At 43.1% G+C, this 16,687-nt stretch overlaps 1 protein-coding gene across 1 annotated transcript in view; it reads right to left on the minus strand.

Moving 5' to 3' along the window:
- The window catches only part of LOC138526217 (lysozyme g-like), a 134,021-nt gene that overhangs the window by 70,419 nt on the left and 46,915 nt on the right, over window positions 1-16,687 (minus strand). The window contains exon 2 of the mRNA XM_069636684.1: window positions 12,735-12,833. Within this exon, the coding sequence (XP_069492785.1) occupies window positions 12,735-12,833 (99 nt within the window). The remainder of the gene's footprint in view (window positions 1-12,734; window positions 12,834-16,687) is intronic.

A 16,687-nucleotide genomic window follows, 5' to 3' on the forward strand; every position in this document is an offset into this window, starting at 1 on the left:
AGGAAATCTGCGGAAGCCTGAGAGGGGCAGGGAGACCATTCCAGAGGGAGGATCCTGCAGAGGAGAGAGATCTACCCCCCACTCTTTGCTTAGAGAAGCGTCTGGTTTGCAGGATAGTTGGAGCTAGCAGGCCAAAGGGCTGTAGCAGGGAGGTATTTAGAGAGAGAGAGTTGGATGTTGTGGGGACCCAAGCCCCATAAAGCATTATGGATGATGCAGAGGTGATCCTAGCAGCAACTGGGAGCCACTGGAGAGAAATTAGGGCTGGAGAGATGCCGTCCCTGGGCTTGAGGCCAAGGATAAGTCTTGCAGTCCTATTGTGGATTAGGTGGAGGGGCCGAAGGGAGGATGAAGGAAGATTGAGGAAGAGGCTGTTGCAGTAGTCAAGCATAGAGAGGACCAGAGCTCTGAAGACGTTGAGCTTCTGAGGGAAGGTGAGCAAAGGAAGAATACCTCTGAGGAGGTGCAGCTGATAGTGGGCCTTCTTGACAAAGTCTGCGATGTGAGGAGAGAAGGGAAGAGAGGAATCAGAGATAACACCAAGGATTTTTGTCTTACAAGAGGGTGAGGGGAGGGGACCCATAGAGGGGGGCCAGAGGGAGGAGGGAAGGAGAAAGCTGGGGTCCCAATCAAAAGGATCTCAGTCTTACTGGTGGCAGAGACCATTGGCAGCGCACCATGACTGACCATGCAGTCAGACAGTCCGGGATGAGAGAGGAGGCAGAGGAGGGAAGCTTTAAGGAGAGCTACATGTCGTCTGCGTAACACTGGAGGTGAGGAGAGAAGGAAGAGATCAAGTGGGCCAAAGGGGCAAGGCAAATGTTGAAAAGCCACAGCAAGAGTATAGAGCCTTGAGGGTTGCCGCAAGTGGAGAATGTGATAGGGAAGAGAAAAGGGCCCAGTTGGAGGGTCATTTGGAGAGGAAGGAGGTTAATTTAGTAGAGCAACTGGAGCTGTGTGAGTTTGGGAGAGATTTGATAACACTGCTTTTAAAAGTACATTTTGTTAGCCCGCCCTCTGTGCTTGGTGCATTGATATGCAATTCAGGTAATGTGGCATTAGATTGTTAGGGTTCTTTTTGTTCTTTTTCTAAAGACTACCCTTCAACAACAAAATAAAGAAAATCTACTTGTACAAAGCCAGAGATCAGTTGACTTTGCCAATGCTTGTTTGATCTGTATGCAAATGTAGAGTAACACAGCAATGGCAAACATGAAATGGTAGTCCGTGTCAATTCACCACTCTAGATTTTCCATACTGAAATTGCTGGAGCAGACTTTGAAACTGATGTTTTTCAGGTTATGCAGATGGTTCACTCACACCCATTAAGTGAAATGATTTCCTGTGGCCACTGACCAATCAGCACCAGGGATAACCCCCCCCACCCCCCCGCCTACCTCAGTGGGGGCACAGTATGTACTGCACTGTTCTGAAACACAATCCTAAATTACTTTTTGGTTATTTATGGCTTGATGAGTGATGGGACAGAAATGTTTTTAGGGGGTTGCGGTTAGACCCTTGGCGCTTGTTGTGGTGATGGGTGGAGAGGAGGGACTGAGATTTGTGCTTTCACGTTTGACCACATTTCTCATTAGACCGCCTGTGACTGGCCAAATTAACATTATTTTTAGAGTCTTGTTTTTGTAACGAGCTGAGCATGTACGTTGGCACAAACATGACCAGTGGCACTTTGGCCTGGATATGGCCAGAAGACAGTTTAATTGGACACTAGCCATGTCCAGCAGCCATGGCCATTAGGTACTTTATCCGGGATGTGCCCTTCAGCCATGCTCTGTGCCACCCCAGCCACACAGAGTGGCTACAGACCATGCTCAGTGCCAATTTTGCTTCTGCCTCCCTAAAGCGCACAGCGTGGCCACATTAATTATTAGTCAGGGGAAACCAGGTCTGTGGATTGTTAACAATCCTTGGAAAAATGTCTGCCCGCCATCCAACAAATAGGTTTTGTACAATGAAGACAGTAAGATCCTCTCCTTATCACGCCTCTTTATGATTCCCACCGCTACCTTTCCAGCCCCACGGTGGCCATCATGTTGACATGGGCCCTCTATTCACCTTTAGCCAGCCCTGCATTCACCATGAGTCCTCTCCAGTCAGGAGATCTCTGACGGTGCACACCTCATTACATAATCTATTCCTCACTTGCCTTTCGTCTTAAAAGGGGGAAGGTTTCATGTATGTTTACATGCTATGGAGCTCGTTTAAGTTCAGTAATGTTTTAGCTTGGATTGCGATTGCTGGGAAACACTTCTCTTTTTGCTATAATGATTCACTGGAGAATATGCTTCTGACACCGGGTAGAAGTTGGTAATGTGGCACAGGAGCACACATTATGGATCTGTTATGAACAAGATAGGCATCGGTCTCTTTTTGGATTACCCACCTCCTTGGGCAGTTGGGATTGGGTGATCAGCAACCTCTTCGCGAAAAAAAGAGGTAACTCTTTGTTTGACTGCTATATCTCAAAAAGCCCTTGAACTGCTTTGGAGTCTTATCTGGATTTTATGGATCCCGTCAGTGGCAAAAACCTTATTCTTAGGTTTTCTTTAGGAAATGTAACTTTGTTGTGTTTTGTGGCCAGATGTTCCTTGGGTCATTCAAATGGTGCTCCCAGTGTTAGTGGATAAAGGAAGACAAAATCAATGTTTTTGTCCATTTGGCCAGTTTTACCGAGATTAAGAAAAGCTGATTAATTGGAGTAGAGTACACGTGCTGAATGGAGTACTTTCTTTATGTACTTTAATTGAAAGCATATCTGTGGTCGTTGCTGTAGTAAACTATACAGAAATAGCATGGAAGAGGCCCCATAATTCATTTTAATGCCTTCTCTATGCCTATTGTCATGATTTTACCTTATGAAGCAGGCATGTTCTATGAATTTGTTCGTAATTTTTTTGCTCTGATGAGGACTCTTTTCACCCTATGGTCCATATGATGATTGGTGTACTAATGGATTTAATGGTTAAATATGGCTTTGTACCTGTTTGTTATTGCTTTTTTTAAATATTGCTTGTATATATATATATATATATATATATATCAATGAAAAAACGTTGTTAAAGCGACGTTATGGTTAAATTGCACTACCAAAAACCTATGAAATTCAATGGGAAAACGTTGTTACAGGGACGCTATGGTTACAGGTAAAACCGGAAAGAAATCAAAATTTGACAGTTATGGTAAGCTAAGCAACCATAACTCATGCCACCAGCGTGCACTCCAGGGACTAACACCCATGACATCAAAGATGCCATCACAAATTCATTAATGACATTACTGATGACATCCCATGTGCATTTAGTTTTAAAAGGAAGCCTCCACAAGGGATTGTTATTGTAATGGTGGCAGAAAACTATCAAAGATTATTGGAAGAACTATCATGAGAGAAGTAGGTCATGGAGGAATGCATTGCTATACACACCATTGTATTAGACACTTCTTCACTGTACTTGAAGGAACGCATGTGCAAACGTAGCCATTGTCTGCACCATGCCTCATTGAAGTGTAACCTTCAAAATCTTTCCATGTTACATAGTGAAATCTTGAATGCATTTGTTTTAGAGTGTTAGGTACTGTGAAACATGTAAGAAGTAGCTACCATTGTCTTTATAACTACATAATTGCACTACTGCACAGAAACCATAAAGACACCACAATGCATACAAACATGATCATATACAAGGGAATTAAAGTAAGCTAAAAGGGAGCAGTACTTCTAGAAACTGTTCATAACATAACTGATTATCTTCATGCACAGAACCGAGTGCTGTGTTTTACGCTTTCCTCTTCCCCTATATGTATATGTATCATATCATGTGAGTGAACCGTAAGGAAAGTAGTGTAAGAACATATGAGAAGGATGCCAGACACAAATATAGAACCTTTTGAATTGTTTGTTCCTGACTGTTAGTGAAGAAAATCACCTGCCCTACTTATGGTAGTGAACAAAACAGAGGGAGCCACACATGTGATGTCATCAGTGATGTCATGAATGAGATTTGTGATGGCATCTTTGATGTCATGGGTGTTATTCTTAGCAGTGCACACTGGTGGCACGAGTTATGGTTGCTTAGCTTACCATAACTGTCGAATTTCGGGGGGTTTTCGGTTTTACCAGTAACAGCTTCCTGCTCTTTCTTCCCGGCTCTTCGGGGTTCGCCCGAGGTCTGGTGAGACTTCCGCATCACGTGAGATCCCAACAGAATGATGTCAATCTTGCAGAAAAACATTGCAGCATTGTACAAAAATATAGACATGCTTCCATTGCTGATACATCTCCCGCCCTATCGCAGGGAACAAACTGCATTAGAACAGGTGCATAGTCTTGTTAGTGGTATGGATAATACAAAGGATTTGTGGTTTTTATACAGATTTTTCTTTTCCTGTATTCCGCGCATTCTTAAAGTCAGGTTTTCAATGCATCTTGTAAATGCTGCAACAAAATACCATTGCCAATGTTCGAAAAAGACATGCCATTGTCATGGAAGAAAACTGCATTTATACACCCAATTATGTCGTTGTTGCAGAAGAACATTCCAGCTCTGCTCAAAAAAGTAGCAATTTTTCCATTAATGGTACACCTTTCGCCCTCTGGGTGGGAAGAAACTCCATTCCAACAGGCTGGCATTCTTCTTGACGGTATAGATGAGAAAAGAATTTTCGCAGTGGGAAAGAAACGCCTCACTTCTGTCAACAATCTCTTCAGTTGATGCACCACATATGAAGAAGAGGCGCGACCCACATGCTGAGCTCCATAGTGTAGCACGACAACAAGAAAAGGCCCGAAAGTGACCACTTCTTTGCAAAGGTCTATGACAATGCCGAAATTGCAGACATCGACAGCGCACCCCAATGCCTCCACTCCTTCCAACCCGAAATTGCCATCCAAGTCTTTTTCCTCGGCATACCCCAGCAAATCTACCACAAAGCCATCGCCCAGTAACAGCACTCTGTGTCTCTCCATTTCTACCAGTCTGAGTGCACGAAGTACAGTAGCAATTTGTTACTGCCCCTTCCAGTGAGGTGGAACCTAAGAAGCTAATTGGATAATTCCGACAGGCACATTCCCATTGCCCAGCATGCTTACAAGGGCACAATGTGGCACGTGCGCTTTCCGAACTAGCGCAAGGACGGCCCCCCAGTGAAGCAGGAGGAGTCCTTCTTCCTATTGGTGCTCTTTCCTGTCATGTACACCCTGAACACCTGATTGGTCAAATGCCATAATCCCATTTCCATTGTCCACCATGGTGAGAAGGGCAGAATGTGACACGTGTCTTCCCCCAAGTAGCCCCAGTAAAGCAGGAGGAGTCCCTCTTTTCTGCAGCACTACCTAATTGGCTTATGCGTTAGTAGGCACACACGCATCCACCAATTGCATCAAAGCCGCCATCATCCAACACTGTCACTCCTGTACAACACTTCAAATGTACCGTTACACATTTACAGTACAAGTGTCGTGCCATTCCAAAGCACGTCCACTACAAAGTTGTGTAAAAATATGTACGCTTTCTTCATCCGCATATATCCACATGGCCACCTAGGATGTGGCACGTGTAATCCTAAAAGTACTGCACAATTCGCAACCTTTTCGTGGTAGTGAGGGTGCAGGGGGGTGGGTGGGGTATGTAATATGAACCTCACAATGGGATTGGATCTTCCGTTGTAGATGTATAAAGGTTTGTTTTTATTTATTTTTTGTTTTTGACAGGTGTGCAAGCAACTTTTTTAGTTTTTCCTCTTTATATGCATTTTTGTTTGCCTCTCCTCACTTTTTTACCACATTCTGATCAATGTTTCTTGCACAGTGTAAAAGAAAATGGCATGTTGCCAATGGCGCTCAAATAAATGCCATTTCTGTGGAACCACTGCATATTGTGCAACCTCATAACCTCATAATGGGTGGAGAACATGCCAACAGTCTGCATAAAATCACGCATAATGCTGTTTATAACACTCCTTCCGACCTCTGGCTGGGAACGAATTACACCGTCATGGGCCCATACTCCTCTTGGTGTTATGCATGAGAAAACGACCTTAGCAGTAGAAAAAATCTGCGTCACTACATTCAGCAACCTCTTCAGGTGGCGGATTAAACATCCACACGATATATAACCCAAATATACTTCCATAGAGCATGACAAAAAAGTCAACGATTGTGACGGAGGCCACATACCTGCAAAGTTGAACCATTACGCCAAAACTGCAGTCACCCTGACAGCCCTAGAAAATGTCCACTCCTTCCAACCCTAAATTACCAGCAACGCCTCTTTGCACACAACACCTGTGCAGAAGGCGCACAAAGGTGTCACCGACGATAAGCACTGTGCGTCTCTCCATCTCCACCAACCTCACGAGACAGTATTGGGACGATTTGGTACCGCCCCTTCCTGGCAACTACACCCTAAACACCTAATTGCCTATTTCCCAGAATTCCATTTCCATTTCCACCATGCTCATAATGGCAGAATGTGGCACGTGTGCTTTCCCATCTACAGTTAGGGCCACGGGCCAGTAACGCACACACAATACTTCTTCCCTTTGCACAAGCATTTTTGCTCCACTACCCCATTGGGTGCTGGAATATTTTCAAACACGCATGCAGCAATCACATACAAAACCTCTGCATAGCACACTATCATTTCTGCACACCACTCCATATTTACTGTTACACACTCTCAGTACACGTCCTGTTTCATTCCAAAGCCCCTCCACCAGAAACCTGTGCTAAAGAATGCACAATTGCAGCATCCACAATTATCCATAGGCGCACCCACCACACATTTGGCCATGCACAAAACAGTGCAGCACTTTCCACACCCATGACAACACTATGGACCCATGCATACCACCATTTTGCCACCTAACATAATGCACCAACATAACATACGTAGCGCCACTTCTACCCAACTCCCCCACACCAAATAACACCCATTCACGGAAAAGTGTCCCCATTAGCAGAATCCACAAACATACCACAGCCCGCACCACCCCTACCCACTGCCAATCACAAAGTATTGTGTCACTGGCAACCTATTCACAACAGCTGCACAACATTGGGCCTACTTCAATAAATGTGCACACATCACAGTAACCAAGCACATGTAAGCTGCACTTCAACCATACCCTCTTCTATACTTACATTACATAAACACTACACCCTGTGGCCACACTACACAACTTCGCACTGCACCATCTCCTACCGTACATGCACCCAAGAGTCCAATCCTTCAACACACCCACTGCAAAGAAATCTACACACAGCACAGTAACCAAGCACATGTAAGCGTCACTTCAACCATACCCTCTTCCATACTCACATTACATAAACACTGCACCCTGTGGCCACACTACACAACTTCTCAGTACACCATCTTCTGCCGTACACCAAATACTGTACCATGGTGTAACTATCACCACAACCATGGAACGCACAATACACCCTTTGGAACTCACTTGTGCTGCTGTATCATGTGTACAATGTGCTCCACACACATTCTCCAAACATCACCACCTTGTGCCAAATGTACTGTCAAACCTGCAAGCCTGCAGTGGGTGTGCTTCTTGCACACATTCCCCGCACCGTAACTCTACCAATCATGTCAGCATTTGTCCACATACCACTATGCACATATGCACCACTGGCATCAGCTCTCCTACCCAACGTCCACACCGCAATGCATATGCACAGCGTTAAATGCAACAGTCAAGATAATGTACTCACATTACACTGTCTCCGGCACCCCTACGCCCTTTCATTCACATACTATTGTCTTACCCACTTCCACTCAGAAAGTATTGTGTCACTGCCAACCTAACCACAAACTACTCACAACATTGCCCATACTGCAAGCAGTCTGCACATAGCACACTATCCAAGCACATATAAGCTGCCCTTCAACCATACCCTCTACCATATTGACAGGATGCAGAGTCAACAATATATTAGTGCTGTCATTCTGCTCAACGCCTAAGCTCTTGAGTGCATGGCTTCCGGCCGACAGCCTTCGGCCATGCACCCAATGGTCTAGGCCTTGCACACACCCACCCACCATAATGCCACCATACATGTCACCATGTCACCAACTAACACAATCCACATACACAACACTCCCACCAGCACTCCTACCAAACCTCCACAGCACCATTCTTCAGCTATCCAGTACTAAATTGCACCATTTACCATATTGTAAAAATAAAACACTGTCTCCGGCACCCCTATGCCCTTTCATTCACATACTATTGTCTTACCCACTTCCACTCAGAAAGTATTGCGTCACTGCCAACCTAACCACAAACTACTCACAACATTGCCCATTCTGCAAGCAGTCTGCACATAGCACACTATCCAAGCACATATAAGCTGCCATTCAACCATACCCTCTACCATACTGACAGGATGCAGAGTCAACAATACATTAGTGCCGTCATTCTGCTCAACGCCTAGGCTCTTGAGTGCATGGCTTCCGGCCTACGGCCTTCGGCCTTGCACCCAATGGTCTAGGCCTTGCACACACCCACCCCAACATAATGCCACCATACATGTCACCATGTCACCAACTAACACAATCCACATACACAACACTCCCACCAGCACTCCTACCCAACCTCCACACCGCCATTCTTTGGCTATCCAGTACTAAATTGCACCATTTACCATATTGTAAAAATAAAACACTGTTGTCTGCACCCCTGCGCACTGTCATTCACATACTATGGATGTACCAACTTCCATTCACTAACTATTGTGTCACTGCCAACCTACCGACATACCTTTTGCAACAGTAAACCTACTCCAAACAATCTGCACACACCACACTATGCATGCACCCACCTCTACCAGACACAGAGTCTGACATGCATTGCTACGGTGGGTGAGCTCAAGCCCTAGGCTCTTCAGTGCATGGTCGCCGGCCTACGGCCTTCGGCCATGCACCCAATAGTATAATCATTCAAGAGACCCACCCATACATCATGCACCCATTCATGCCATCATGTGCCCAACTACCGCTATCGATCCACATAGCACAGGCATCTGCGCTCCCACCCAGCCTATGCCATGTGCAATTCACTCCCCGTCTGAAATTCACGTGCACCCCTCACCACGGAAAGTGGTTGCTGCAAACACGTCACTGCACAAGCTATCGGGACGTTACGACTGCTGTCTACAATCAATACACAAATTGATGCAATATGTACTAATACTGCAGCCACTCCTCCGTCTTCTTCCCCCTATTTACATATGTCACATTAACCACTTCTCACTCCCACACCCTTTCCCTCCCTTTCCCTCCCTTCTTGCGGCCAACACATGGCGTCCGGTATATTTTGCAGATCCTTCCACCTGTACACTGTCCTCCGATACACCAATGGTGACGTTTCCCATAAACTTTGACGCACAGCGCGCTTCTCTCCAGCCAACCACAGGCCGCGTCCAAGGTTCAGCGACATCACAGGGTGCCGCAGGCCAATGAGACTTCGGTCTGCGGAGCGAACAGGGAAATGGGTCCGTGGAGCGGACCCAGATATCACACATTTTTTGAGACATGCATTTCAGTAATTTGCAACAAATGTACTGGTCGGATTTCCACCAAACACAGAAAAGCACCTGCTGCAGATTTGGTGAAAATCCATCCAGCCGTTCGGGCTGTAGCCGTGCGCAAACTTTTTCTCCATTCAGTCTACAGCCCTTGCACTTACCCATATATGTATCCACCAAACTGCCCCAGCCTACCTCTCTCAAAAGATACAGCTTACTGCTTCCAAAAGACCGACCAGAAGGCCCTTCACAAACTTGGTGTCAGTACCCAAAATCAAGAGAGTGAGAGCAGGAGGTGCTAGCGTTCCCTACCTTGCAGCCATGCAATGGAATGCCCTGCCTCCACCCCTACGAACGGAAAACTCTTATATGGCATTCCGAAAGCAGTGAAAACGCTGCTCTTCACCCGATCACCACATCCTCCACATCCAGTAATCTTGTTACATATACCGGTAGGATAATCAGCCTGTTTACCTAGAATGTATAAATGTATACATCCAACCTATGCTGTTGTCCATTTCCCATGTAACTAAGTTCCTCACAAGTAACAGCGCCTCTATGCCCAAGGGCTGTTTGCGTGCAATACAAATGTTAAATATATATATATATATAGAGCTGCACTCTCCACAATCCCATACTCGCCCAAATTTTTGCAAAAAAAGGGGGGTTTGGAGTCCACACCAACGTTTTCTCGTTTTTCTTTTTTTCTTCCTTTATTAGTTTACACAGGGGAAAAAATGCATCGCATTTCAAAAACAATGGAAATTCGTTTCCAAAAATAGAAAATGACCCCAGAGTGGGTCCTCCCAAGTGCAACACTCCTCCTAATTCGAGGCGTTAACGCGTTTCGCGGCTGACTCGCCGCTTGCTCACAACTATACATATATTGCAGTCACTGATTTACATATATTTGATGGATGTGACCGTACTATGTGTTTTGTTTTTTTTTTGTTGCTTTGACGAAAAGCTCTGAAATACATTCAGTTGCTGTACCTGGACATGTCCAACAGAACTTTGAGAGAGAAGACCTGGTAAACAGCTTGGCACCAGCATGGCCGAATCATTCCACACTTCTCAGCATCCGTTCCTAAATTAGTGTTTCTGCTATTGCAGGGCCCTAAGCACCCTGGGGCCCTATATGCCCATTGGTTCCGTGCACCTATCTTCCAAGTTGAGTTGAGCAGTTTCATGCGGTTGCTCGATTCCTCCAGTCAGCATTGTATTTATGGTCACTTGTCCATGTATAAAGGTTTCCTGTATACCTCCAGAGGCCAACGTAATGGCAACGATGTGTCAGCTTAGGCTGTGTTTGGTAAGTATGGGACCAGTGGATTTTGATTGTGAGGACCACTGCCGCTGTATGACATGTGCTGATGGGCAAGGAGGGGCATGTACCTGTGCATTAGTACAAAAACAAATGCATCACCTCTGCATTTCAAAATAGGCCTTAAGTGCAGTACATTTATTCCATTGCATAATAGCACACATATCAAGTTTGTTACTTTTATCTTGTTCAATATTTTGTGTTAATCATGATATCAAAGAAATACAGAACAATCCATAAAGTATATAAGAAAGCATCAATTGTAGAGTCAGTCTCTGTCCATCACAATAAATACGACATCTTGAGTCTTAGACATCAGGGACGACCTAAAATAATTGGTATGGGGATATAATTGAAAGGAACTAAATTGCATTACTCCATTGTCACAAATTAACAAAATGTTTGCTCTAATGCCCTGTTTTTGGAGCCAGTTGTATGTAGTGGCAGCATGCAAGGTCTCTGCCTGGTAATAGAGCTACTACAAAGCAGCATCCCTTTCTCAACCCATGGTGATAAATGAAGCAACAGAATGCCAGCTCTGGACTGTCAGAGTCACCGCTGGAAAACCGTCCCTTTGACTTGGTTCAGAAGATGATCTCCATCAAACCTTCCCCTTACTCATAAGATAAATTGCTCCTCCACAACAGCCTGGCTACCTTTCAAGTCCCACCTATATCTCAACTAACGTGCCAAAGCTTTGAGAAAGTGGTGAAGTTAGCACGAAACACATGTCAGAAATATAAAACTAAACACTCTGTTGATCCAGTGAATTAATATGCTTGGTACTACATTAGAACCTAGGCCAGGAATTTGCATATTATTCAATGTGTCAATACAGAAAGTATCCACTTATATGAATATGATGGCCATAGAACCAATATCTAGCATCTTGGGAGAAATCAAGGGAGACTTGGTCAGAAGATTTAGGCCTGGAGATAACTGCTAAAGAATGGAATCATTTGTTCAGGGTTGGGTCTACTCTAAAGCTAAGATGGATACATGTTTGAGGCTAATACGGCAAAAAATTATACGACGCCTCTATTGGACCCTCTGAGAATGCAAAAATATAACTTATTTGATAATGATTTATGTTGGGGGTGTGGACATGATAGAGGAACTCTACTACATCAGATATGGAGCTGGTCATGAGTACGTGCATTTTGGAAGGAGGTTTTGGATAGAGTAGATATGATTCTAAATATAACATTCCCTAGATAACCTGCACAAGTGATTTTAATATCAAATAATGGAAGGTGTAAGATTGCGAGAGATTATGGTGAATAGATAGATAAGGCTCCAGTTGGAAAAGCCCACTATAGAGAATTCGCTGGGAGAGAAATGCGAGTCCTATCTAATTATGAAAAAGGGTCAATGTCAAATAGGGATTGTGAAGATGTATACCTCATGCTATGGAGTCTGTTTAACAGTCTATATGAATGATCTGCTTTTCTCTATGTTGTGGCAGGTTTATTTGATGTTCTCATTGTATAAGTGAATGCTTTAGTGTAGATATGTAATTGATGTTGATACTCATATGTACTGGATGGATAATCTATTATAAATAAAAAAATTAAAACAAAAAAAAGAAATTTGGTCTGATATCATTAAAAAATTGTCTGCGCAAACACTTTTTATAGGCTCTTTTCCTTCAACAAAGCATTTAATTCTCAGCCCATTGCGTTACTGGTGGCGGTAAGATGCCAGCTCGGGTCTATTGGCTTCACGTATAAGCACTGCAGTGAAATTTGCATTAAGCAGTTCTGGAATTTATACATCACACAAAAGTTATGGAATGCTGATCTGGGATTTTATGAAGTTGATAACAAAAGGACACATCTCACCACTGGTGCTTACCACAGTAGTCTAACCGATCACCGGAGGCAGTGTAGCATGAAGCACCAGTGGTGTCAATCGCTCCGATATCTCCATAGCATCCACATGCACTTAACGGATCTGGTACAAAGAAAAGAGAGATTACCTGTTAGGTGGAACTATGCAGGACTATATTTTTTCACTGACACATGAATGCTACCTCTCTTTGACAATATTGCTGTCACTTTAGTACATTGTACAGTACTGGTGCAGGTTAACCATAAAAATATTAATGGCGAAAGGTTAATGCTTTTGAAAATCCGACAGGTATGGATCATTGAAAAGAGCATTGGTGATCTATCCACACCTCACATTTTTGAGTGCAACAATGAGGAATATACAATAGGTGTATCTACTTTTCAGCATGCTTTAGTGTATAGGCTCACATGGTTTGCCTTCTTTCGCCCCATGGCATCAAACAAATGTCATAACTTATACAAATTGAAACAAAGGTAATTATACAAACATCAAAAAGGTCTCCAAGTGTTCCTATTTCTGAAATGTATGATTATAAAAAAGGTGTTCGTTCTATTAATCAGTTCCATGTCCTGGGGTCCAAAAGTCTTATGCACTGTTTAGTATTTGCACCCAAAACATTGTGTCTTCGTTCACAAAGGCCTACCTTAACTATATATCTGCATATATTCAGCAAAAACCGTTGTTAAAGAGACGTTATGGTTACAAGTAAAATTGAAAAACCTGAGAAATTCGCCAGTTATGGTAAGCTATGCAACCATAACTCATGGCGCCACCATGCACTGCTAAGACTTACACCCAGAACATCAAAGATGTCATCAATAATGACATCACTGCTGACATCACATATGCCACCAATTCTGCTGAAAAGTCTCTACAAAGGGTTTTGTTCAGAATGTTGCTAGCAACGTATGAAGAGTGATTGGGAGACCTTTCATGAACTACTGCATGTATCACAAAACACATGGCAGCCCTTCTACCCTATTTACCTTCATCTCTGTAACACTCCCTGATTGGCAACTTTTGAACAGTCACAAATCCACCGATCAATCACATCCAGGATCTCTACATATAACCCTGTTATTCAGTTCAATAATTCCGATGTATCTTTCATCTCTGAGAGAGTGCATTTGTTCTGCAATTCAGAACCTGCTCTATCACAAACTACTGTTCACACTCTTACAGATTTCTATTTGCAGATTCAAGAAGATCTACATCAACTAAGAAAATGCTACATGTATTCTTTCATTTTCAAAGTATTTTTTCACCACCTATATAAATATGATATATATAAGCATCTCCCTAAGGATATGCTATTTTTTAACCACTGCTATCAGATGCCATGTATTGCCAACATTTTCCACCTGCTCACATCAATTGGCAGTTCATTATACCGTACAAGTGTTCAGAAGGTGCACTTTTCTTAACTTTACAGAATTAGAAAAATGTTAGTGCTGCTCACACATCAATGCATTGTGCACTGTAAGTGTTTTTCTAATATGCTATTAAAAATAGTCATGCATAAAATGCAGCGGGTTTGCCTACATATAAGGCTACACTATTTTACAGTCATTGCTGCCAGATTACATGTAGTGCCAACATATTGTACCTGTTCACACCAAGTGCCAGTTGGCAGTATTGTAGAAATCTTTTGCAAATGCATTTTTCTTACTTGTAAAAAAGGTACAAATGGTGGGGCCCTAATGTACCTATGCATTTTCTACTTCAAATAAGTGCTACTAAAAAGATACATTTTTAAAAGAACTGCATTTTTCCTTGCATATAAATGTCTGTTTTCCAACCATTGCAATACAATGCCTTATAATACCACCATTCTCCACCTTCTCACATCAACTGACACTTAATACTACCATACCAGTGTTTAGCAAGTGTATTCCCCTTTCCTTTAGAGAAATGTCAAAAGTTTGGTGCTGCTGATGCAATGTAAACTGTATGTTTTTCACTAAAATACTTGTAAAAATAGGCATTCCTGAAACACATAAGCTTTCCCTACACATAAAGGTACTGGCCCTCATTACAAGTTATGCCGGTAGCCATGCCGCAATTTGCGGCATGGCTGCCGGCAAAACCGCATCCGTGTCCGTGTCCTCGGAATGAGGACTTACCGGACCATTCCGAGTCTGGATGGCCTGGTAATTCCTCACTCGAGGACACGGACACGGTTCTTCCCCATTCCCATTTCAGCCCCCATAGGGCTGAATGGGGATGGGAGAGGGAGTAAAAAACGGGCCATTATGAGATGGCCGGTTGTTTGCTCCCTCTTCCCCTCGCGGGACCCGGTATGCACGCCTGGTTTTCCCAGGCGTGCTTAACGTGTCCCGCGAGGGGAACTTGTAATGTGGCGGAACGGGTTAAACGGCGTCGCAGCCTTTTACGGCGCCGTTTGATCCGTTCCGCCAGGGTCATAATGAGGCCCACTGTGTTTTAAAGCCAGTGCTACAACATTCGATATAGTGGCACCACATTATACCTCATTACTACAAGTGCCATTTAAAACAGTTGCTGAAATATTTGGCACATGCATGTTCCTTACTTCAGAAACACAGGGAGATGGTGCAAGTCCTAATGCACCTATGCATCCCTTGCCTTTCAATACGTTGCTGCTCAAAAGAGGCAATCCTAAAGGCAACACTTTTCTGTACATTTGAAGGATTAGTGCTTTCCAACCAGTGATATGTGATACCATATAGTGACAACATAGTTTATATACTTCAGTACCTCACACATAACAGAACTTTATTCACTCCTTTTTCCAATGACTGCTCCTACCATAATAAATGACTAGCTGTGGTACTAAAACTATTTGAACAATTACACATATACCAACTAACTTTCTTTTACAATTACAGCAAAAAGATTGACAAAAACAGCTACCGAACAAAGAAAACTCTTTCATGTGCTACAAAGTACATCAATATTTCATGGATGTCTCTCTAATTGAAATAACGTACTTTAACTATTTATTAGCCCATAGCATTCTTTTCCACTCAACAGTATTGTATGTCACTCTTACTCATTCCATTGCAGCAGTCACACTATTTCCAATCGCATCTCAAAATTCTTCCTTATTCAATATACCACCAGTCACTTATTGACTGCAAAGACCTAATCTCATCCATTGCTGAAATCAAATACAAGAACTTTCACACTCATTGCATTCCAAACTACTAACACATATTACCACACATACACCCTCCTCCTCACCCCTTTACAATTACACCCAGACAGCCGTCATATCTCTACAGTAAATCACACCATTATAGCAACTGCTGTGTTTCTCATCACAGCACAATATTCCCCTTTATTCAATAACACTACCACTCCCTTATTCACTAACACCGCTACTGTGCAACACTTAGTACTAAAACACGTTATCACCCATTCCCCATCGCAAACACATACTTATTCCACACAACACTTCCCAATTTCAATGTCATATCTACCCAAACCAACCCCACCTAAACAACCTCTCACTCTTACAACCTTCCCAACCACACCTATCATCTCACTACACAGACAGCAGTCTTTCTCAACCCTCTACCATGACACGCACACATCCATCATCTCAATAAAACACGCATAAATGTTACACAACTTTAAAACACACACTTTCTTTTTTTTCCAAAAGATACAAAAGAATGCCTACTAAAAAGCAACTCTTAGAACACAAAGATAAGATTGGGCAGGTAAAAAGAAAGATAAGCCATATTATCACCTGCCACTAAAACAAATCATAGAAAACATTCAAACAGAAGAGCTAGTAACCTTGCTCAAGCGAACTACACCAGTCAGCACTAAAAACAAGTAAGCCCCCTCTTTCAAAAACTAAAACTAAAAAAATATAGCAATGTTAATGTAGCCACAGTAAAACATTCTAAACAGTACATTTTGCAGATTTATTTCCAGTGTAGAGTTCTTAGCAATCTCATAAAAAATCT

The sequence above is a fragment of the Ambystoma mexicanum genome, chromosome 7p, assembly GCF_040938575.1.
Source record: "Ambystoma mexicanum isolate Mex_15411 chromosome 7p, UKY_AmexF1_1, whole genome shotgun sequence".
NCBI classification, from domain to species: Eukaryota; Metazoa; Chordata; class Amphibia; order Caudata; family Ambystomatidae; genus Ambystoma; species Ambystoma mexicanum.